Here is a 24,830-nt window from a genome sequence, read left to right as displayed (position 1 = left end):
CTCGGGAAGCCAGCCCTGCCCTCGGGAAGCCAGCCCTGCCCTAGGGAAGCCAACCACTGCTCGCTCACATTACTCACTCTGCGGCTTTATACACGTCAGAGAAGAGGCCGGCTTTCTGGAATTTCTTCTTGGGCAGACGAGCGACCTTCTTCTCTCGCTGCACCAGTGGCGTCGGGTGACAGGTCGGAGCACGGTCACACATTTTGCGGCTGGTGTCAGCATCTTGACTAGGGGCAACTTCTTCAAGGTGCAGGTCAGCCACACTGTAAAGGATGAAGGCAGCAGAAATTCACTGACCAGTTCCATTACCCATCCCTCCAATTACACCTATTGACAGACAGAGGGGACGATGCGCACAGTCCTCTGTACCTGCTGGTGGGGTCCACGTCTTCCTCACTTCTCTGCCTCTTCTTCCCTGCCTTCTCCAGCTCATGGTGCTTCCTCTTCCAGCCTCTACAATGCTCATTCTCCAGGCTCACGCCTTGTACTACGGCCTCAATGACATCAGTAACAGTGTCTGCCCGCTCACTAAGGGTGCGGGAGATCAGCTGCGGAGGGAGGCCGTCCTGCAGGGGGTATTTGCGGGGTCTCCCAGGCCGTCTCTTTACTATGTTGTTCCCAGTCCGGGACTGTCTCTGCAGCTTTTTGGCTTTCAGGATCTTGTTGACATGATCCAGGTTTTTCTTGGAGACCAGGATGTGGTTGTAGTTGCACATTCTGCGGGCCTGCTTGTGTATGGCCTCTACCACGCTCCTCTTTAGGCTGTGGCTGGCATAGTTACTGGGCAGCCGATTAGTGGACACCCCCATGCCGTCTATTTGGGATTCCGGAGGTAGGTGGTCTGACATGCCCTGGCTCTTCTCCCGGTTAAGTCCTCTAGCTGGGCTGCAGGAGGGAGATACGGAGGTGTTGGCGGTGAGGGCCACGTCCACCTCCTTGGCCAGAGCACTCTGCTTCTCTCCACAGCCGCTCCTGTGCAGAAGGCCGTCCACTGATTCTTCACCCGCAGAGCCGTGCCTCACGCTTCGCAAAGAAACCCCCATTACTGAAAGAAGAAGATCCAATTCATTACATACAGGAGCACCCAGAACAGCGCCCCTGAACAGCTCACGCGTAGCTCACCGCCTCTAGTGATCCCATGACAATGGAAGGTTGGTAACCGCGGATAGTGTCTAGTCACATGTGGTTAACAATCATCTACTGGTAATGTACCCTGCTCTGCAGCTCCACGTGGCCCCCCAGCTTTGACCGTGTGGGGCCTCGTCAGCCGCAGACACCTTGGCCTCCAATTTAAAATGTAGGTCACCGTCTACCAAATCAAGGCCAGAAACCTTCTGAGACATGTGCTTTTTATACCTCACTATTAACAAAACTTACACCTACGCTAGCGGTCAAAAAATGAAAACAGCTGTGAGACTGCATCTTGATCTGGTCTTGCCGAGGGTTGGAGGCCCCGCGCCAGTGTCAAGGGTTGGAGGCCCCGTGCCAGTGTCAAGGGTCAAAGGCCTTGGACCAGGGCCGAAGGCAGCACAGTGTGGAGACCCAAGAACTGACAACAAGCAGAAAAACTGAGAATTTCAAGGTTTTTATTCTGCAGTGGCTGAGCTAAATGGGTATTGTAGTGTGGCCCATTGCTTACGTACCTGAGCATGCAGTACTCTCTGAAGCACTCCGTCTTCTGGGAGGACTACACCCTAAGAGGTCCGGCGTCCTCAGGTTTCGCTCCTGACAAGCTGAAAGATGAGGAGATCATTACACGTGACATCACCTGCAACCTCAGCGTCACCACGTCACTGAAAATGACCAGAAACAATATCATATCCCTGGGGGGCAACCGGTGGCAAGAGGAGGGTCAGACCACACCTTGGGACATGAGACAGAATGCCACCTAGCGACGTCACCACCATTATCACCACCCTGTGCACACCAATACCTGACTGGGATGGGGGGCTCTCCTTCCTCAGCCACCTGCCGTCAGAGAATAAGGAATCACTCAGCACTTTGCGGCCGGCGCCGGCTGACAGTCCGCCTCGGCAGCTTCCTATTGCGCTGGTGAAGAGGTTCGTGTGCTCTTCGCTGCTGGTGGGCTCAGAAGCAGCAGTATGATTACCAAGCGAGAGGCCAACAGAACTGCTGCAACAATCGATCTGTAGTGGAGTCTGAAGTCCGAGAGCCAATGAGCCAGGCTCGGGGGTCTCTCTGCAGAGCCATGGCTCGTCTCTGCTCATTAACCCTTTGGAAGGAGTCAGGTGACCACACGGTAGGTGGCAGCGGTGCTTGTCTTTGTGTTTGTACCGATCGGTCAAATGGTCTTTCCCAAATCTGTAACGTTTTAAAGACTCCAGAACTGCCCTGGAAGAGCCAACTCCAGCCAGAGGGTCCATGGAGAGCGTCTGCTGCTCTGAGCGATGCTCTCGGTGCTTGTGGCGGTGCCGGTGTTTGTGCTCCACCATCCAGCTGTACGCCATGTCTGGAGGAACGCTGGGGTACGTTCCCACTGGCAGGAGTGGGGTATGGCTGGTAGTCAGGAAGGCTTCCTGGCGCAGCAGCTTGTGTTTCTTCTTATGGTACTTGGAGGGGTTAAGTAGGAGATGACCTGTGTGCATATAAGATGGGGGGTGCAGGGGTGCAGTAAATGAAGGGGATGGCGGGGGAGGATAAATAGTAGGGGGATATCGTCCATAATAACTTAAGCCGATGGGGGCAGTGGTAAGGGGCGAGGGGGAGTAAGGCATGCTGTATGAGGGGTAGAAGCCTGTGCTGGAGAGCGGAAAGCCCAGGCTGTGCATAAACGGCATTTCGGACATGGTCTCCCGCATTTTAGGCGGCCGTCCCCTTTTCTTTTTTAGATCCGGTTTTCGGATGTAGTGCAAAGGGTCCAAAGGAAACGTCGGGCGACTGTAAAAGCTATTGAAATTTAGGCGAAATATCGTGGGGAGCAAATCCCTGGGAATGAAGTGATGACTGCGATGGGTTATGTGGACCTCGCTCAGGTGGGCCACTATCTCCTCCAGCTCGGCCAGGAAGCCTGGGTCCTGGCGGCTGCGCAGCTGCGGGTGCTTCTTTTTCCGCTTCCTTTTCTGCCTCTTGATTTTGTTGTAGGATATGAAGTCGTAGCTCCGGTGCTTGCACTTGTGCTTGTGCTTCTCCGTGAGGCTGCCGAGAACCGCTGAAGCCTCCGGACCGATGAGCGAGATGTGCTCAAAAGAATGCCTCCTCTTCTTTTGGGCACAGAACTTCTCAGCGCGGTCCGACGTGCTGTTGTTGTCCGTCCCGATACCGCTGTCACTGGGGATGGTCTCGTCACTGTGAGACTCGCTGATGGGCGAGGACGTGGCTTCCTTCAGAGACGTCATCTCGTTCACGTGAGATGGAGAGTTCGGCAGTAATGTTGGAGGAGACAGCAGCCCAGAATCCTTGGAAGCTTTTCTCATAGCGAGCGTCTGGAGGAAAGAACCATGCCGAGAGGGATTGTGAGTGTATGGCACTGAGCTCGGCTCCACAAAGCTGGCATCGCTGCTTAATGGGCTCTGGGCGTCACTAGCAGCAGAAGAGAAAGAGTTAACTGGAGAAGGGAAGGCCTGGGCACTAGGCATGATTGGTGACATAACAGGTGACACTATAGACTCTGGCTGGCCGGCTTTCACCACTAAACTCTCAGTGGTGGCATTCCTGGCCACGATGCAGTCAATGTTTGCCTTTGGCTTCCGGCCTCGCCTCTTCCCGATGTAGATGGTGCCTTTTTTGCTCACATTTATTTGATGACCCAGCTTCGAGCTGAAGGTGGCGGCCAGTGAGGAGACGGGTCCTGGCACTTTTGCTTGCACTTTCCCCTTGCAGCTTTGGTCAGCGCCGGCAGAGAGGATCTGGCTCAAAAGCTTCTTCCTCTTGATGGTCTTCATCTTGTTGATCTTCCGTATGATGGTATTCATTAGTTGCCCATTATTCCTCCGCACAGACTTCTTGTCTGGCTCACCAGATGTAGGGCCCGCTCTGTATGGGTTGTCACTGTGGTGAAGTTTGCTGTGCAGGGAGTCTTCATTTTGTTTCCGATTACTTTCGCAATCTGTTCGCTTTGGATTATGGGTCACCAAAAAAGGTGCGACAGAGAGCACAGGTGGAGCCCGCAGTGGAAGGGCTGCGTCCCTTCTGGGTCTTCCTCTCTTCCGCGGAAATAGTGGCCTAGAGAAATTAGCTTTTAGAGACGGCATCTGTATTTCGGGCTGCAGAACAGGAGGACCCGGCTCTTCTCTGGACTGCGAGGAGACCACCTTAAAGGATGGGATTTTTAGGGCTCTTTTGGGAGGACGGTCCAGATGCGGCATGTCCTTATTCTTTGACTTTCCTCGGCTGGGCTTCTCGGGTGAAGGGCTTGCAATTTTGTAGCTCCGGTGAGTGCCATGTAGTCTCGGAGACTCCTTGTGGGCCTCCTTGGCAGGTGCATGGCTGGAAGTGCTTGGCTTGGACAATGTAGACTTCTGCATGTTACTAGACAGGGTCGCTCGGCCGCCACCTTTCTCAGGTCCGGCTTGCTGATGGTTCTGTGGTTCCTTGGAGAAATGGATGCTTTTGGTGGGTACTTTAGTCCACCGGGGCTTCTTGCCTTTTCGTCTTCTGAAGTGTTTGGCTGGAGAGTTGCTGATGCCCCCACCAGCTTGCACACCGGAGCTCCGTTTCTCAGTCAGGCTGCTAACTTTAATCAGCTGCTTTTTCCTAAGCAAACTGGCAAAGCTGACGATGGAGGGGTCTGACTTGTGAGCCGCGGGCTCCACACGCTGGGTAGGCTTTTTGGCAGAAGCACAGGGTCCGGGGAGCAGATGGCTGCTTACTTTCACCTCCTTACAGGTCTTATTCTGGTTGTGTAGGAAGTCTAGAGAGTGTTGAGAGGTTCCCGGACCCGGTGCAGTGTCCGATGTGAACAAGCTTTTGTCACTTGGCTCATCAATACATTCCACGTGACACGTGTCAGAGGTTAAGTGCAATGAGCTAGAGGGGGGCTGGGGACCGTTCACATTTGAGCTGGTGCTGCAGGATGTCAGAGCCTGCAGAGTTCCTTCACTGAAAGGTGACTCGGTGGTGGGGGCATCAGATGCATTCCCCTTCCTGTAGTCCAATGAAGTGCAAAATACAGAAGGCAGCTTCTCCTGCAGCTCGGAGACCCCTTTCTCAGGAGGCACACTTGTCCTGGCGTTTTCCAGGATGCTCTCCTCGGCTTGTCGTACACTAGTATGCTCTAACACTGGGCAGGTTTTTTTGTCAGGGCTGTTAGAGGATCCACTTGGTAGGGCAGAACACTTCCCGACAGAAGCAGAGTCCGTTGGCAGAGCTCCCCGCTCATCGGGGACTGGGTCGCCATGAGCCGTTGCTGACTGCTTTTTGGCTCTGATTTTGGAAGACTTAGAAGGTGGGCAAGTGGCGATGAGTTGGGCGAGCTTCTCAGTAACACTGGTGGCTGTGCCATTTACCACAACCCTGTCTTTTAAGTCAGGGTCTCTGTTACTGATGGGTCTCGGTGTTGGTGCCTTGTGTTCAGTTACTTCAGAATGCAAAGGTGAAGGGTTCTTGGAGGAGGATTTCTTCTCCTCAGGCCGGGCATGTAAACACTCCTCCTCGGGGTTATCAGGAGCTTGGCTGTCTCTAGACTCCATCACTTTGGAAGACTCCTAAAAGACACAAAGGATAAAAGCAGGGTCACATGGGAGAACACATGGTGGTGGTCTGATCGCAAAACTCCTATATGACCCATTCTAAGTAAATGCCGGGGTCTGGGCATGGCTGTGAACTAACAAGAGTCACCACAGACCAAGGTCAGCAGCCATTTCTCTGGAGGCTTCCGACAATACAACATCAGGCGTTACAGACGGCTTTCATGGCAGTACACCTCGCCTCACTCCTAGTATAGAGCAGTTCAACAGAATCTCACACCTCACAAGCCTCCTCACACTAGCCCAGAGTATGTAGAAGCAGCCGGCAGGGCTATTATACCTAGATATGTGGTACTGTGCAGACGTGGCCGCTGATCTGCCACAATCAGCTGTCTGGGTTTGGTGTTCACACTGAACCCTGTGGAGGAATGCAACTGCTGCTACAGAGAGCACGGGCACGGTGCCAGCTGCAGCCTCCTCCCGCCCCGCACACTGCTCTGTGCACAATCCCAAAATCCACCAGGAAACATCCTAGTGACTCAACCAACAGCAGCCAGGAAATCACACATTATTGGCTGGACGACGAGTGGTGAGCGGAGGACATAGGGGCCAAATGAGAAATGGTGCACGAAGACACCGGGGCTGGATAATAAGTGTAAGGAAGACATCAGGACAGGGGGAGGAGCACGCGGAGGACATCGGGGCCGAATGAGGAATGGTGGGCAGAGGACATTGGAGACGGATAATGAGTGGTGAGCGGAGGACATCAGGCTCAGATGATGAGTGCACGGAGGACGCTAGGGCAGGCTGAGTGATGTGCAGAGGACATAGGGGCCGGATGATGAACGGTGAGCGGAGGACATCATGGCCGGATAATAAGCGGTGCGCAGAGGACATCAAGGCCGAATGAGGAATGGTGCACGGAGGACATCAGGGCCGGATGAGAAATGGTGCACGGAGGACATCAGGGCCGGATGAGAAATGGTGCACGGAGGACATCACGGCCGGATGAGAAATGGTGCAAGGAGGATATCACGGCCGGATAATAAGCGGTGCGCAGAGGACATTAAGGCCGAATGAGGAATGGTGCACGGAGGACATCAGGGCCGGATGAGAAATGGTGCACGGAGGACATCAGGGCCGGATGAGAAATGGTGCATGGAGGACATCAGGGCCGGATGAGAAATGGTGCACAGAGGACATCAGGGCTGGATGACAAATAGTACACGGAGGACATCACGGCCGGATGAGAAATGGTGCACAGAGGACATCAGGGCCAGATGAGAAATGGTGCACGGAGGAAATCAGGGCTGGATGAGAAATGGTGCACGGAGGATATCACGGCCGGATGAGAAATGGTGCACGGAGGATATCACGGCCGAATGAGAAATGGTGCACGAAGGATATCACGGCCGGATGAGAAATGGTGCACGGAGGATATCACGGCCGGATGAGAAATGGTGCACGGAGGATATCACGGCCGGATGAGAAATGGTGCACAGAGGACATCAGGGCCGAATGAGGAATGGTGCACGGAGGACATCACGGCCGGATGAGAAATGGTGCACGGAGGACATCACGGCCTGATGAGAAATGGTGCACGGAGGATATCACGGCCGGATGAGAAATGGTGCACGGAGGATATCACGGCCGGATGATGAGTGGTGAAAAGAGTACATTGGGGCCGGATGAGTGGTGGACGGAGGACATCTGGGCTGGACAATGAGTGGTGCGCGGAAAACATCGGGTCTGAACAACGAGTGGTGAGCGGAAGGCGTCGGTGCCAAATAACGAGTGGTGCGCAGAGGACATCATGGCTGGATTATAAGCGGTGCGCAGAGGACATCAAGGCCGAATGAAGAATGGTGCATGGAGGACATCAGGGCCGAATGAGGAATGGTGCACGGAGGACATCAGGGCCAAATGAGGAATGGTGCACGGAGGACATCAGGGCCGAATGAGGAATGGTGCACGGAGGATATCACGGCCGGATAATGAGTGGTGAGAAGAGTACATTGGGGCCGGATGAGTGGTGGACGGAGGACATCGGGGCTGGACAATGAGTGGTGTGCGGAGGACATCGGGGCTGAACAACGAGTGGTGAGCGGAAGGCGTCGGCGCCAAATAACGAGTGGTGCGCAGAGGACATCATGGTCGGACGATGAGTGGTGAGGCGAGGACATTAGGGCTGGATGAGGAGTGCACGGAGGAAATCAGGGCTGGATGCTGTGTGCACAGAGGACATTGGGCCTGGTTGAGGAGTACGTGGAGGATATGGGGCCTGGAAGATGCATGCACGGTGGATATCGGGGACGGATGATGCGTGCGCGGAGAAGATCGGGACCGGCTTAGGAGTGTGGAGGATATCGGGGCCTGGATAATGAGTGCGCGGAGGAGATCGGGACCGGCTTAGGAGTGTGGAGGATATCGGGGCCTGGACAATGAGTGCGCGGAGGACACCGGGCCTGGATGATGCGTGCGCGGAGGACATTGGGGCCGGATGAATGGAGCGTGGAGGATATTGGGGCTGGATGAGGAGTGCATGGAGGATACTGAACCTGGATGATGAAGGCGTGGAGGATATCAGGGCTGGATGATGAACGCGTGGAGGATATCAGGGCTGGATGATGAACGTGTGGAGACTTATCAGGGCTGGATGATGAGTGCGTGGACGACACCTGGCGTGGATGATGAATGCATGGAGGATATCAGGGCTGGATGATGAGTGCGTGGACGACACCTGGCGTGGATGATGAATGCATGGAGGATATCAGGGCTGGACGATGAGTGCGCGGAGGACACAGGGCCTTGATGATGTGTGCATGGAAGATATCAGGGCTGGATGATGAGGGCGTGGACGACACCTGGCGTGGATGATGAATGCGTGGAAGATATCAGGGCTGGATGATGAGGGCGTGGACGACACCTGGCTTGGATGATGAATGTGTGGAGGATATCGGGGCTGGACAATGAGTGTGCGGAGGACACAGGGCCTTGATGATGTGTGCATGGAAGATATCAGGGCTGGATGATGAGGGCGTGGACGACACCTGGCGTGGATGATGAATGCGTGGAGGATATCGGGGCTGGACGATGAGTGCGCGGAGGACACAGGGCCTTGATGAAGAGTGCGCAGAAGATATCGGGGCCAGATGATTAGTGCGTGCAGGAGATTGGGCCTGTATGATGCGTGCGTGGAGGACACCAGGCCTTGATGAGGAGTGTGCGGAGGAGATCGGGCCCGGATGATGAGTGTGTGGAAAATATCAGAGCTGGATGATGAGTGCGCAGAAGAATTAGGGACCAGATGATCATAATAAAACATAATAATCTTTCCCATCACCTCTGAAGCCTAATTTCAATGTGTCGTCAAAAAACTCCTGCCTGCATCCACGAATTAGGTCAGCCGTTACCATGGAAACCATGAAAAGCTGCATCAAGATAGCAGCTAATGCGAACATTGCTTTATCATAACTAAGAATACCATCACGTCTGCATGCAGCATGGTCAACAGAGATCAGCAGCGTCCTCTGGTCAGTGGCCTCAACCCCAGGAGCCACAAAATACAAGTGTAACCACATAGCTTTTAATCTTAATTATCCAGACATCTAGATTCAGTAGGTCAGGAGCCACTCGCTTTTATTTTTATGTTAACTTTTGATTTTGTGTGTTTCTTTCTCCGGGTGGGACAAGGAACATGGACTTTTGTCATAAGTCTGAATGTTGACTTCTGTTGTAGGTTGAGTTGATATTTGATAATTGATGAATGGCTGTTATTTACATCTTATATCCGCTCCCACAGTTTATTGTACGGTTATCTTTGCACAGGGTCTTTGAACAATGAATGTTTGCTAAATATGTTGATTAACCATTGTGTGGGCCTTGTGGCTTGTTGACTCGCAGATCAGAGGAGTAGAAGCTATGCAGATCGATTAAATGCTCAAACAATGGAGAGTTAAACTCATCTCACCTCCCCCCTGACCCGTAGAAAATGTCTGGAAGGACAGTTGTGAACTATATAAGGGGGATACGCCTCTATATCAGGAGTCTTTAACAAAACCAGACAGGAACACCAAGTGACAGCTCTACAGGACAGCATGGCTCCATCCAGAGAGATACAGATCTGCTCCATTGTCCATCACTGACCCTATGAAGACGTTTGGGAAAGTCAGGATTGTGACCCTCCGGTCACCTGGTCCCATGGATATGTTCGGAGAAGCCAGGTTGGGACCATCTGGTCACCTGGAACCAATGGACACATTTGGAGAAGCCAGATTGGGACCAACCGGTCATCTGACCCCATGGAAACTGTTGGAGAGGCCAGGTTGGGACTCTCGGGTCTCCTGGCCTTGTACCTCAATGGACTGTCAGCTTCCTAAGCTTGCTGCTACCTCCTCTCTGTGGGTTTCAACCCTAAGCAGGGGGCCATTAGTTGAAGTAGTTGGCCCTGGAAGTCCTAAAGTCACAGCTGCTCTATTCCCGGCGGGTCAGTGGAAGGGTGAGACTGTGGAAGTTTGCACCATCTTGGGTATTTGCTAGGACTGTTCTATATGTTATTGTCTGTTTGGTTTTTCAATAACATTATTGCCACGCTGTTTTACCCTCACCCTGTGTTGTCTGACTAGTATTATACACACGGAAGACCCCGAATCTTCACAAGTAACAGCCGGCCACAGGCAGCCATACACTCCCACTGATGGAAAGCAAGCAGCGACCGCCACAGACACCGCGTGACCGCGAGCAGCGACCGCCAGACACAGCGTGACCGAAAGCAGCGACCGCCACAGACACCGCGTGACCGAGAGCAGCGACCGCCAGACACCGTGTGACCGCGAGCAGCGACCGCCACAGACACCGCGTGACCGAGAGCAGCGACCGCCAGACACCGTGTGACCGCGAGCAGCGACCGCCACAGACACCGCGTGACCGCGAGCAGCGACCGCCAGACACAGCGTGACCGAAAGCAGCGACCGCCACAGACACCGCGTGACCGAGAGCAGCGACCGCCAGACACCGTGTGACCGCGAGCAGCGACCGCCACAGACACCGCGTGACCGCGAGCAGCGACCGCCAGACACAGCGTGACCGAAAGCAGCGACCGCCACAGACACCGCGTGACCGCGAGCAGCGACCGCCAGACACCGTGTGACCGCGAGCAGCGACCGCCAGACACTGCGTGACCGCGAGCAGCGACCGCCACAGACACAGCGTGACCGCGAGCAGCGACCGCCACAGACACAGCGTGACCGCGAGCAGCGACCGCCACAGACACAGCGTGACCGCGAGCATCGACTGCCACAGACACCGCATGACCGCGAGCAGCGACCCCCACAGACACTGCGTGACCGCGAGCAGCGACCGCCACAGACACAGCGTGACCGCGAGCAGCGACCGCCACAGACACAGCGTGACCGCGAGCAGCGACCGCCACAGACACAGCGTGACCGCGAGCATCGACTGCCACAGACACCGCATGACCGCGAGCAGCGACCCCCACAGACACTGCGTGACCGCGAGCGGCGACCGCCACAGACACTGCGTGACCGCGAGCGGCGACCGCCACAGACACCGCGTGACCGCGAGCGGCGACCGCCACAGACACAGCGTGACCGCGAGCATCGACTGCCACAGACACCGCATGACCGCGAGCGGCGACCCCCACAGACACTGCGTGACCGCGAGCGGCGACCGCCACAGACACCGCGTGACCGCGAGCGGCGACCGCCACAGACACAGCGTGACCGCGAGCAGCGACAGCAACAGACACAGCGTGACCGCGAGCGGCGACCGCCACAGACGCAGCGTGACCGCGAGCGGCGACCGCCACAGACGCAGCGTGACCGCGAGCGGCGACCGCCACAGACACCGCGTGACCGCGAGCATCGACCGCCACAGACACCGCGTGACCGCGAGCATCGACCGCCACAGACACCGCGTGACCGCGAGCGACCGCCAGACACCGCGTGACCGCGAGCAGCGACCGCCAGACACCGCGTGACCGCGAGCAGCGACCGCCAGACACAGCGTGACCGAAAGCAGCGACCGCCACAGACACCGCGTGACCGCGAGCAGCGACCGCCAGACACCGTGTGACCGCGAGCAGCGACCGCCACAGACACTGCGTGACCGCGAGCAGCGACCGCCACAGACACAGCGTGACCGCGAGCAGCGACCGCCACAGACACAGCGTGACCGCGAGCATCGACTGCCACAGACACCGCATGACCGCGAGCAGCGACCCCCACAGACACCGCATGACCGCGAGCAGCGACCCCCACAGACACTGCGTGACCGCGAGCGGCGACCGCCACAGACACCGCGTGACCGCGAGCGGCGACCGCCACAGACACAGCGTGACCGCGAGCAGCGACAGCAACAGACACAGCGTGACCGCGAGCGGCGACCGCCACAGACGCAGCGTGACCGCGAGCGGCGACCGCCACAGACGCAGCGTGACCGCGAGCGGCGACCGCCACAGACACCGCGTGACCGCGAGCATCGACCGCCACAGACACCGCGTGACCGCGAGCGACCGCCAGACACCGCGTGACCGCGAGCAGCGACCGTCAGACACCGCGTGACCGCGAGCAGCGACCGCCACAGACACCGCGTGACCGCGAGCAGCGACCGCCAGACACAGCGTGACCGAAAGCAGCGACCGCCACAGACACCGCGTGACCGAGAGCAGCGACCGCCAGACACCGCGTGACCGCGAGCAGCGACCGCCACAGACACCGCGTGACCGCGAGCATCGACCGCCACAGACACCGCGTGACCGCGAGCATCGACCGCCACAGACACCGCGTGACCGCGAGCGACCGCCAGACACCGCGTGACCGCGAGCAGCGACCGCCAGACACCGCGTGACCGCGAGCAGCGACCGCCAGACACAGCGTGACCGAAAGCAGCGACCGCCACAGACACCGCGTGACCGCGAGCAGCGACCGCCAGACACCGTGTGACCGCGAGCAGCGACCGCCACAGACACTGCGTGACCGCGAGCAGCGACCGCCACAGACACAGCGTGACCGCGAGCAGCGACCGCCACAGACACAGCGTGACCGCGAGCATCGACTGCCACAGACACCGCATGACCGCGAGCAGCGACCCCCACAGACACCGCATGACCGCGAGCAGCGACCCCCACAGACACTGCGTGACCGCGAGCGGCGACCGCCACAGACACCGCGTGACCGCGAGCGGCGACCGCCACAGACACAGCGTGACCGCGAGCAGCGACAGCAACAGACACAGCGTGACCGCGAGCGGCGACCGCCACAGACGCAGCGTGACCGCGAGCGGCGACCGCCACAGACGCAGCGTGACCGCGAGCGGCGACCGCCACAGACACCGCGTGACCGCGAGCATCGACCGCCACAGACACCGCGTGACCGCGAGCGACCGCCAGACACCGCGTGACCGCGAGCAGCGACCGTCAGACACCGCGTGACCGCGAGCAGCGACCGCCACAGACACCGCGTGACCGCGAGCAGCGACCGCCAGACACAGCGTGACCGAAAGCAGCGACCGCCACAGACACCGCGTGACCGAGAGCAGCGACCGCCAGACACCGTGTGACCGCGAGCAGCGACCGCCACAGACACTGCGTGACCGCGAGCAGCGACCGCCAGACACCGTGTGACCGCGAGCAGCGACCGCCACAGACACCGCGAGCAGCGACCGCCACAGACACCGCGAGCAGCGACCGCCACAGACACCGCGAGCAGCGACCGCCACAGACACCGCGAGCAGCGACCGCCACAGACACCGCGAGCAGCGACCGCCACAGACACTGCGTGACCGAGAGCGGCGACCGCCAGACACCGTGTGACCGCGAGCAGCGACCGCCACAGACACCGCGAGCAGTGACCGCCACAGACACCGCAAGCAGCGACCGCCACAGACACCGCAAGCAGCGAAAGCCACAGACACCGCGAGCAGCGACCGCCACAGACACTGCGTGACCGAGAGCGGCGACCGCCACAGACACTGCGTGACCGAGAGCGGCGACCGCCACAGACACTGCGTGACCGAGAGCGGCGACCGCCACAGACACTGCGTGACCGAGAGCGGCGACCGCCACAGACACTGCGTGACCGAGAGCGGCGACCGTCACAGACACTGCGTGACCGAGAGCGGCGACCGCCACAGACACTGCGTGACCGAGAGCGGCGACCGCCACAGACACTGCGTGACCGAGAGCGGCGACCGCCACAGACACTGCGTGACCGAGAGCGGCGACCGCCACAGACACTGCGTGACCGAGAGCGGCGACCGCCACAGACACCGCGCGACCGAGAGCGGCGACCGCCACAGACACCGCGTGACCGAGAGCGGCGACCGCCACAGACACCGCGTGACCGAGAGCGGCGACCGCCACAGACACCGCGTGACCGAGAGCGGCGACCGCCACAGACACTGCGTGACCGCGAGCGGCGACCGCCACAGACACCGCGTGACCGCGAGCGGCGACCGCCACAGACACCGCGTGACCGCGAGCAAAGACCGCCACAGACACCGTGTGACGGCGAGCAGCGACCTCCACACACACTGCGTGACCGCGAGCGGCGACCGCAACAGACGCAGCGTGACCGCGAGCGGCGACCGCAACAGACGCAGCGTGACCGCGAGCGGCGACCGCCACAGACGCAGCGAGACCGCGAGCGGCGACCGCCACAGACGCAGCGTGACCGCGAGCGGTGACCGCCACAGACGCAGCGTGACCGCGAGCGCCGACCGCCACAGACACAGCTTGACCGCGAGCGGCGACCACCACAGACACCGCGTGACCGAGAGCGGCGACCGCCACAGACACCGTGAGCAGCGACCGCCACAGACACCGCGCGACCGAGAGCGGCGACCGCCACAGACACCGCGTGACCGAGAGCGGCGACCACCAGACACCGCGTGACCGAGAGCGGCGACCGCCACAGACACCGCGTGACCGCGAGCGGCGACCGCCACAGACACCGCGTGACCGCGAGCGGCGACCGCCACAGACACCGCGTGACCACGAGCGGCGACCGCCACAGACACCGCGTGACCGCGTGCGGCGACCGCCACAGACACCGCGTGACCGCGAGCAAAGACCGCCACAGACACCGTGTGACGGCGAGCAGCGACCTCCACAGACACCGCGTGACCGCGAGCAAAGACCGCCACAGACACCGTGTGACGGCGAGCAGCGACCTCCACACACAATGCGTGACCGCGAGCGGCGACCGCAACAGACGCAGCGTGACCGCGAGCGGCGACCGCAACAGACGTAGCGTGACCGCGAGCGGCGACCGCCACAGACGCAGCGAGACCGCGAGCGGCGACCGCCACAGACGCAGCGTGACCGCGAGCGGCGACCGCCACAGACGCAGCGTGACCGCGAGCGCCGACCGCCACAGACGCAGCTTGACCGCGAGCGGCGACCGCCACAGACACCGCGTGACCGAGAGCGGCGACCGCCACAGACACCGCGAGCAGCGACCGCCACAGACACCGCGAGCAGCGACCGCCACAGACACCGCGTGACCGCGAGCGGCGACCGCCACAGACACCGCGTGACCGCGAGCGGCGACCGCCACAGACACCGCGTGACCGAGAGCGGCGACCGCCACAGACACCGCGTGACCGAGAGCGGCGACCGCCACAGACACTGCGTGACCGAGAGCGGCGACCGCCACAGACACTGCGTGACCGAGAGCGGCGACCGCCACAGACACTGCGTGACCGAGAGCGGCGACCGCCACAGACACCGCGTGACCGAGAGCGGCGACCGCCACAGACACCGCGTGACCGAGAGCGGCGACCGCCACAGACACCGCGTGACCGAGAGCGGCGACCGCCAAAGACACCGCGTGACCGCGAGCAAAGACCGCCACAGACACCGTGTGACGGCGAGCAGCGACCTCCACACACAATGCGTGACCGCGAGCAGCGACCTCCACACACACTGCGTGACCGCGAGCAGCGATCGCCACAGACACCGCGTGACCGCGAGCAAAGACCGCCACAGACACCGCGTGACCGCGAGCAAAGACCGCCACAGACACCGTGTGACGGCGAGCAGCGACCTCCACACACACTGCGTGACCGCGAGCAGCGACCTCCACACACACTGCGTGACCGCGAGCAGCGACCTCCACACACACTGCGTGACTGCGAGCAGCGACCGTCACTGCATACATTACACAGGGAGCTAGAAGAGAGCAGTGAGCATACATTACACAGGGAGCTAGAAGAGAGCAGGGACCATACATTACACAGGGAGCTAGAAGAGAGCAGGGACCATACATTACACAGGGAGCTAGAAGAGAGCAGTGAGCATACATTACACAGGGAGCTAGAAGAGAGCAGGGACCATACATTACACAGGGAGCTAGAAGAGAGCAGTGAGCATACATTACACAGGGAGCTAGAAGAGAGCAGTGACCATACATTACACAGGGAGCTACAAGAGAGCAAGGACCATACATTACACAGGGAGCTAGAAGAGAGCAGGGACCATACATTACACAGGGAGCTAGAAGAGAGCAGGGACCATACATTACACAGGGAGCTAGAAGAGAGCAGTGAGCATACATTACACAGGGAGCTAGAAGAGAGCAGTGAGCATACATTACACAGGGAGCTAGAAGAGAGCAGGGACCTTACATTACACAGGGAGCTAGAAGAGAGCAGTGAGCATACATTACACAGGGAGCTAGAAGAGAGCAGTGAGCATACATTACACAGGGAGCTAGAAGAGAGCAGTGAGCATACATTACACAGGGAGCTAGAAGAGAGCAGTGACCATACATTACACAGGGAGCTAGAAGAGAGCAGTGAGCATACATTACACAAGGAGCTAGAAGAGAGCAGTGAGCATACATTACACAGGGAGCTAGAAGAGAGCAGTGAGCATACATTACACAGGGAGGTAGAAGAGAGCAGTGAGCATACATTACACAGGGAGGTAGAAGAGAGCAGTGACCATACATTACACAGGGAGCTAGAAGAGAGCAGGGACCATACATTACACAGGGAGCTAGAAGAGAGCAGGGACCATACATTACACAGGGAGCTAGAAGAGAGCAGTGAGCATACATTACACAAGGAGCTAGAAGAGAGCAGTGAGCATACATTACACAGGGAGCTAGAAGAGAGCAGTGAGCATACATTACACAGGGAGGTAGAAGAGAGCAGTGAGCATACATTACACAGGGAGGTAGAAGAGAGCAGTGACCATACATTACACAGGGAGCTAGAAGAGAGCAGGGACCATACATTACACAGGGAGCTAGAAGAGAGCAGGGACCATACATTACACAGGGAGCTAGAAGAGAGCAGGGACCATACATTACACAGGGAGCTAGAAGAGAGCAGTGAGCATACATTACACAGGGAGCTAGAATAGAGCAGTGAGCATACATTACACAGGGAGCTAGAAGAGAGCAGTGAGCATACATTACACAGGGAGCTAGAAGAGAGCAGTGAACATACATTACACAGGGAGCTAGAAGAGAGCAGGGACCTTACATTACACAGGGAGCTAGAAGAGAGCAGTGAGCATACATTACACAGGGAGCTAGAAGAGAGCAGTGAGCATACATTACACAGGGAGCTAGAAGAGAGCAGTGAGCATACATTACACAGGGAGCTAGAAGAGAGCAGTGAGCATACATTACACAGGGAGCTAGAAGAGAGCAGTGAGCATACATTACACAGGGAGCTAGAAGAGAGCAGGGACCTTACATTACACAGGGAGCTAGAAGAGAGCAGTGAGCATACATTACACAGGGAGCTAGAAGAGAGCAGTGAGCATACATTACACAGGGAGCTAGAAGAGAGCAGTGAGCATACATTACACAGGGAGCTAGAAGAGAGCAGTGAGCATACATTACACAGGGAGCTAGAAGAGAGCAGGGACCTTACATTACACAGGGAGCTAGAAGAGAGCAGTGACCATACATTACACAGGGAGCTAGAAGAGAGCAAGGACCATACATTACACAGGGAGCTAGAAGAGAGCAGGGACCATACATTACACAGGGAGCTAGAAGAGAGCAGTGAGCATACATTACACAGGGAGCTAGAAGAGAGCAGTGAGCATACATTACACAGGGAGCTAGAAGAGAGCAGGGACCTTACATTATACAGGGAGCTAGAAAAGAGCAGTGAGCATACATTACACAGGGAGCTAGAAGAGAGCAGCGAGCATACATTACACAGGGAGCTAGAAGAGAGCAGGGACCATACATTACGCAGGGAGCTAGAAGAGAGCAGGGACCTTACATTATACAGGGAGCTAGAAAAGAGCAGTGAGCATACATTACACAGGGAGCTAGAAGAGAGCAGTGAGCATACATTACACAGGGAGCTAGAAGAGAGCAGGGACCTTACATTACACAGGGAGCTAGAAGAGAGCAGGGACCATACATTACACAGGGAGCTAGAAGAGAGCAGTGAGCATACATTACACAGGGAGCTAGAAGAGAGCAGTGAGCATACATTACACAGGGAGCTAGAAGAGAGCAGTGACCTTACATTACACAGGGAGCTAGAAGAGAGCAGGGACCATACATTACACAGGGAGCTAGAAGAGAGCAGGGACCATACATTACACAGGGAGCTAGAAGAGAGCAGTGAGCATACATTACACAGGGAGCTAGAAGAGAGCAGGGACCATACATTACACAGGGAGCTAGAAGAGAGCAGGGACCATACATTACACAGGGAGCTAGAAGAGAGCAGGGACCATACATTACACAGGGAGCTAGAAGAGAGCAGGGACCTTACATTACACAGGGAGCTAGAAGAGAGCAGCGAGCATACATTACACAGGGAGCTAGAAGAGAGCAGTGAGCATACATTACACAGGGAGCTAGAAGAGAGCAGTGAGCATACATTACACAGGGAGCTAGAAGAGAGCAGGGACCATACATTACACAGGGAGATAGAAGAGAGCAGTGAGCATACATTACACAGGGAGCTAGAAGAGAGCAGTGAGCATACATTACACAGGGAGCTAGAAGAGAGCAGGGACCATACATTACACAGGGAGCTAGAAGAGAGCAGTGACCATACATTACACAGGGAGCTAGAAGAGAGCAGTGAGCATACATTACACAGGGAGCTAGAAGAGAGCAGGGACCATACATTACACAGGGAGCTAGAAGAGAGCAGTGAGCATACATTACACAGGGAGCTAGAAGAGAGCAGTGAGCATACATTACACAGGGAGCTAGAAGAGAGCAGGGACCATACATTACACAGGGAGCTAGAAGAGAGCAGTGAGCATACATTACACAGGGAGCTAGAAGAGAGCAGTGAGCATACATTACACAGGGAGCTAGAAGAGAGCAGGGACCTTACATTACACAGGGAGCTAGAAGAGAGCAGGGACCATACAGTACAGACCAAAAGTTTGGACACACCTTCTCATTTAAAGATTTTTCTGTATTTTCATGACTATGAAAATTGTACATTCACAATGAAGGCATCAAAACTATGAATTAACACATGTGGAATTATATACTTACCAAAAAAGTGTGAAACCACTGAAAATATGTCTTATATTCTAGGTTCTTCACAGTAGCCACCTTTTGCTTTGATGACTGCTTTGCACACTCTTGGCATTCTCTTGATGAGCTTCAAGAGGTAGTCACCAGAAATGGTTTTCACTTCACAGGTGTGCCCTGTCAGGTTTAATAAGTGGGATTTCTTGCCTTATAAATGGGGTTGGAACCATCAGTTGTGTTGTGCAGAAGTCTGGTGGATACACAGCTGATAGTCCTACTGAATAGACTGTTAGCTGCTTTTTTCTTGCCATAATACAAATTCTAAGTAAAGAAAAATGAGTGGCCATCATTACTTTAGGAAATGAAGGTCAGTCAGTCCGAAAAATTGGGAAAACTTTGAAAGTGTCCCCAAGTGCAGTTGCAAAAACCATCAAGCGCTACAAAGAAACTGGCTCACATGAGGACTGCCCCAGGAAAGGAAGACCAAGAGTCACCTCTGCTTCTGAGGATAAGTTTATCCGAGTCACCAGCCTCAGAAATCGCAGGTTAACAGTAGCTCAGATTAGAGACCAGGTCAATGCCACACAGAGTTCTAGCAGCAGACACATCTCTTCAACAACTGTTAAGAGGAGACTTTGTGCAGCAGGCCTTCATGGTAAAATAGCTGCTAGGAAACCACTGCTAAGGACAGGCAACAAGCAGAAGAGACTTGTTTGGGCTAAAGAACGCAAGGAATGGACATTAGACCAGTGGAAATCTGTGCTTTGGTCTGATAAGTCCAAATTTGAGATCTTTGGTTCCAACCACCATGTCTTTGTGCGACGCAGAAATGGTGAACGGATGGACTCTACATGCCTGGTTCCCACCGTGAAGCATGGAGGAGGAGGTGTGATGGTGTGGGGGTGCTTTTCTGGTGACACTGTTGGGGATTTATTCAAAATTGAAGGCATACTGAACCAGCATGGCTACCACAGCATCTTGCAGCGGCATGCTATTCCATCCGGTTTGCGTTTAGTTGGACCATCATTTATTTTTCTTCAGGACAATGACCCCAAACACACCTCCAGGCTGTGTAAGGGCTATTTGACCAGGAGGGAGAGTGATGGGGTGCTACGCCAGATGACCTGGCCTCCACAGTCACCAGACCTGAACTCAATCGAGATGGTTTGGGGTGGGCTGGACCGCAGAGTGAAGGCAAAAGGTCCAACAAGTGCTAAGCATCTCTGGGAACTTCAAGATTGTTGGAAGACCATTTCAGGTGACTACCTCTTGACAGCCCATCAAGAGAATGCCAAGAGTGTGCAAAGCAGTCATCAAAGCAAAAGGTGGCTACTGTGAAGAACCTAGAATATAAGACATATTTTCAGTTGTTTCACACTTTTTTGTTAAGTATATAATTCCACATGTGGTAATTCATAGTTTTGATGCCTTCAGTGTGAATGTACAATTTTCATAGTCATGAAACTACAGAAAAATTTTTAAATGATTAGGTGTGTCCAAACTTTTGGTCTGTACTGTACATTACACAGGGAGCTAGAAGAGAGCAGGGACCATACATTACACAGGGAGCTAGAAGAGAGCAGCGAGCATACATTACACAGGGAGCTAGAAGAGAGCAGTGAGCATACATTACACAGGGAGCTAGAAGAGAGCAGTGAGCATACATTACACAGGGAGCTAGAAGAGAGCAGGGACCATACATTATACAGGGAGCTAGAAAAGAGCAGTGAGCATACATTACACAGGGAGCTAGAAGAGAGCAGTGACCATACATTATACAGGGAGCTAGAAAAGAGCAGCGAGCATACATTACACAGGGAGCTAGAAGAGAGCAGGGACCATACATTACACAGGGAGCTAGAAGAGAGCAGGGACCATACATTACACAGGGAGCTAGAAGAGAGCAGTGAGCATACATTACACAGGGAGCTAGAAGAGAGCAGGGACCATACATTACACAGGGAGCTAGAAGAGAGCAGTGAGCATACATTACACAGGGAGCTAGAAGAGAGCAGTGAGCATACATTACACAGGGAGCTAGAAGAGAGCAGTGAGCATACATTACACAGGGAGCTAGAAGAGAGCAGTGAGCATACATTACACAGGGAGCTAGAAGAGAGCAGTGAGCATACATTACACAGGGAGCTAGAAGAGAGCAGTGAGCATACATTACACAGGGAGCTAGAAGAGAGCAGTGAGCATACATTACACAGGGAGCTAGAAGAGAGCAGTGAGCATACATTACACAGGGAGCTAGAAGAGAGCAGGGACCATACATTACACAGGGAGCTAGAAGAGAGCAGTGAGCATACATTACACAGGGAGCTAGAAGAGAGCAGGGACCTTACATTACACAGGGAGCTAGAAGAGAGCAGGGACCTTACATTATACAGGGAGCTAGAAGAGAGCAGTGAGCATACATTACACAGGGAGCTAGAAGAGAGCAGTGAGCATACATTACACAGGGAGCTAGAAGAGAGCAGTGACCATGCATTACACAGGGAGCTAGAAGAGAACAGGGACCATACATTACACAGGGAGCTAGAAGAGAGCAGTGAGCATACATTACACAGGGAGCTAGAAGAGAGCAGGGACCTTACATTACACAGGGAGCTAGAAGAGAGCAGCGAGCATACATTACACAGGGAGCTAGAAGAGAGCAGTGAGCATACATTACACAGGGAGCTAGAAGAGAGCAGGGACCATACATTACACAGAGAGCTAGAAGAGAGCAGTGAGCATACATTACACAGGGAGCTAGAAGAGAGCAGGGACCATACATTACACAGGGAGCTAGAAGAGAGCAGGGACCTTACATTATACAGGGAGCTAGAAGAGAGCAGTGAGCATACATTACACAGGGAGCTAGAAGAGAGCAGTGAGCATACATTACACAGGGAGCTAGAAGAGAGCAGGGACCATACATTACACAGGGAGCTAGAAGAGAGCAGTGACCATACATTACACAGGGAGCTAGAAGAGAGCAGTGAGCATACATTACACAGAGAGCTAGAAGAGAGCAGTGAGCATACATTACACAGGGAGCTAGAAGAGAGCAGTGAGCATACATTACACAGGGAGCTAGAAGAGAGCAGGGACCATACATTACACAGGGAGCTAGAAGAGAGCAGGGACCTTACATTACACAGGGAGCTAGAAGAGAGCAGGGACCATACATTACACAGGGAGCTAGAAGAGAGCAGGGACCATACATTACACAGGGAGCTAGAAGAGAGCAGTGAGCATACATTACACAGGGAGCTAGAAGAGAGCAGTGAGCATACATTACACAGGGAGCTAGAAGAGAGCAGTGAGCATACATTACACAGGGAGCTAGAAGAGAGCAGGGACCATACATTACACAGGGAGCTAGAAGAGAGCAGTGAGCATACATTACACAGGGAGCTAGAAGAGAGCAGTGAGCATATATTACACAGGGAGCTAGAAGAGAGCAGTGAGCATACATTACACAGGGAGCTAGAAGAGAGCAGTGTGCATACATTACACAGGGAGCTAGAAGAGAGCAGTGAGCATACATTACACAGGGAGCTAGAAGAGAGCAGGGACCATACATTACACAGGGAGCTAGAAGAGAGCAGTGAGCATACATTACACAGGGAGCTAGAAGAGAGCAGTGAGCATACATTACACAGGGAGCTAGAAGAGAGCAGCGAGCATACATTACACAGGGAGCTAGAAGAGAGCAGCGAGCATACATTACACAGGGAGCTAGAAGAGAGCAGCGAGCATACATTACACAGGGAGCTAGAAGAGAGCAGGGACCATACATTACACAGGGAGCTAGAAGAGAGCAGTGAGCATACATTACACAGGGAGCTAGAAGAGAGCAGGGACCTTACATTATACAGGGAGCTAGAAGAGAGCAGTGAGCATACATTACACAGGGAGCTAGAAGAGAGCAGGGACCATACATTACACAGGGAGCTAGAAGAGAGCAGTGAGCATACATTACACAGGGAGCTAGAAGAGAGCAGTGAGCATACATTACACAGGGAGCTAGAAGAGAGCAGGGACCTTACATTACACAGGGAGCTAGAAGAGAGCAGTGAGCATACATTACACAGGGAGCTAGAAGAGAGCAGGGACCTTACATTATACAGGGAGCTAGAAGAGAGCAGGGACCATACATTACACAGGGAGCTAGAAGAGAGCAGTGAGCATACATTACACAGGGAGCTAGAAGAGAGCAGGGACCATACATTACACAGGGAGCTAGAAGAGAGCAGGGACCATACATTATACAGGGAGCTAGAAGAGAGCAGTGAGCATACATTACACAGGGAGCTAGAAGAGAGCAGGGACCATACATTACACAGGGAGCTAGAAGAGAGCAGTGAGCATACATTACACAGGGAGCTAGAAGAGAGCAGTGAGCATACATTACACAGGGAGCTAGAAGAGAGCAGGGACCTTACATTACACAGGGAGCTAGAAGAGAGCAGTGAGCATACATTACACAGGGAGCTAGAAGAGAGCAGTGAGCATACATTACACAGGGAGCTAGAAGAGAGCAGCGAGCATACATTACACAGGGAGCTAGAAGAGAGCAGGGACCATACATTACACAGGGAGCTAGAAGAGAGCAGTGAGCATACATTACACAGGGAGCTAGAAGAGAGCAGGGACCTTACATTACACAGGGAGCTAGAAGAGAGCAGTGAGCATACATTACACAGGGAGCTAGAAGAGAGCAGTGAGCATACATTACACAGGGAGCTAGAAGAGAGCAGTGAGCATACATTACACAGGGAGCTAGAAGAGAGCAGTGAGCATACATTACACAGGGAGCTAGAAGAGAGCAGTGAGCATACATTACACAGGGAGCTAGAAGAGAGCAGTGAGCATACATTACACAGGGAGCTAGAAGAGAGCAGGGACCTTACATTATACCTGTCCTTTAATATGCAGGTACCAGGGTATCAGACCTGCCCTGCTCTTACATGGGGATGCACAATGTCCCCCCAGGGTGGAGATGCTGCCGTTATACGCACTCCTGGGGTCTCACCTGCTTATTCGAGTCCTCTCCCATCTTCTTGCGGGGAATGAGCCTCCGCGTTTGCCTGATGCTGGTCTTTATTGCGGGGCGACAGACATAGTTCTCCAGGTTTTTGGGGGGCTTTTTAGTCCTTTTAGCCTGAAGGCCGATCTTCAGCTTTAGGTTTCCCTCTGAAAAGTCAGTCTGTGTGACGGAGAACTGCTGTGGCTGGTCCCCGGGGAGGACGTCGGGGGTCCTATCCTGCTCCTTGGTGCCACGGTTGGAATCTGTCGTGCCTGCAGATGCACTGGGACATTTCATGTGCCCATCGGAATCGGCACCCACTCCTGACATAGCAGAGTTCCTATGGTCCATCCCAGGCTGGCAGCGCCTTCCCACGGTGGGCAGTAGGCATCTACCGGCCGGCGCTGTCAGGGCGAGAAACACACCAGATTTAGTCCTACGTTACACCAGTTCAAGACCACCATAAGCCGTGAGATCCAGCACAACAACAAGGACCCTCCACCAGGAGGCTACTGTCCTGTACGTACCCCATACACTGCTCAGACCCCCGACCAGGAGGCTGCTGCCCCGTACATACCCCATACACTGCCCAGACCCCCGACCAGGAGGCTGCTGCCCCGTACATACCCCATACACTGCCCAGACGCCCGACCAGGAGGCTGCTGCCCCGTACAT

The 24,830-nt window shown here is 55.2% G+C and overlaps 1 protein-coding gene across 2 annotated transcripts in view; it reads right to left on the bottom strand.

Moving 5' to 3' along the window:
- The window catches only part of ASH1L (ASH1 like histone lysine methyltransferase), a 121,390-nt gene extending 96,810 nt beyond the window's left edge, over positions 1–24,580 (bottom strand). For both annotated transcript variants that reach the window (XM_073637260.1, XM_073637261.1), the window contains exons 1-5: positions 24,162–24,580; positions 1,934–5,663; positions 1,644–1,733; positions 370–1,045; positions 78–263 (exon numbers count right to left, since the gene is read on the bottom strand). In XM_073637260.1, the coding sequence (XP_073493361.1) occupies positions 78–263; positions 370–1,045; positions 1,644–1,733; positions 1,934–5,663; positions 24,162–24,506 (5,027 nt within the window). In that variant the 5' untranslated portion in view covers positions 24,507–24,580. The remainder of the gene's footprint in view (positions 1–77; positions 264–369; positions 1,046–1,643; positions 1,734–1,933; positions 5,664–24,161) is intronic.
- Between the last annotated feature and the right edge of the window lie 250 nt (positions 24,581–24,830).

The sequence above is a fragment of the Phyllobates terribilis genome, unplaced genomic scaffold (genome assembly GCF_046119375.1).
Source record: "Phyllobates terribilis strain yellow unplaced genomic scaffold, ASM4611937v1 Scaffold_6__1_contigs__length_29720123, whole genome shotgun sequence".
NCBI classification, from domain to species: Eukaryota; Metazoa; Chordata; class Amphibia; order Anura; family Dendrobatidae; genus Phyllobates; species Phyllobates terribilis.
Note: the sequence above shows the minus strand (reverse complement) of the source record. Positions and strands in the feature narration are given on the sequence as shown.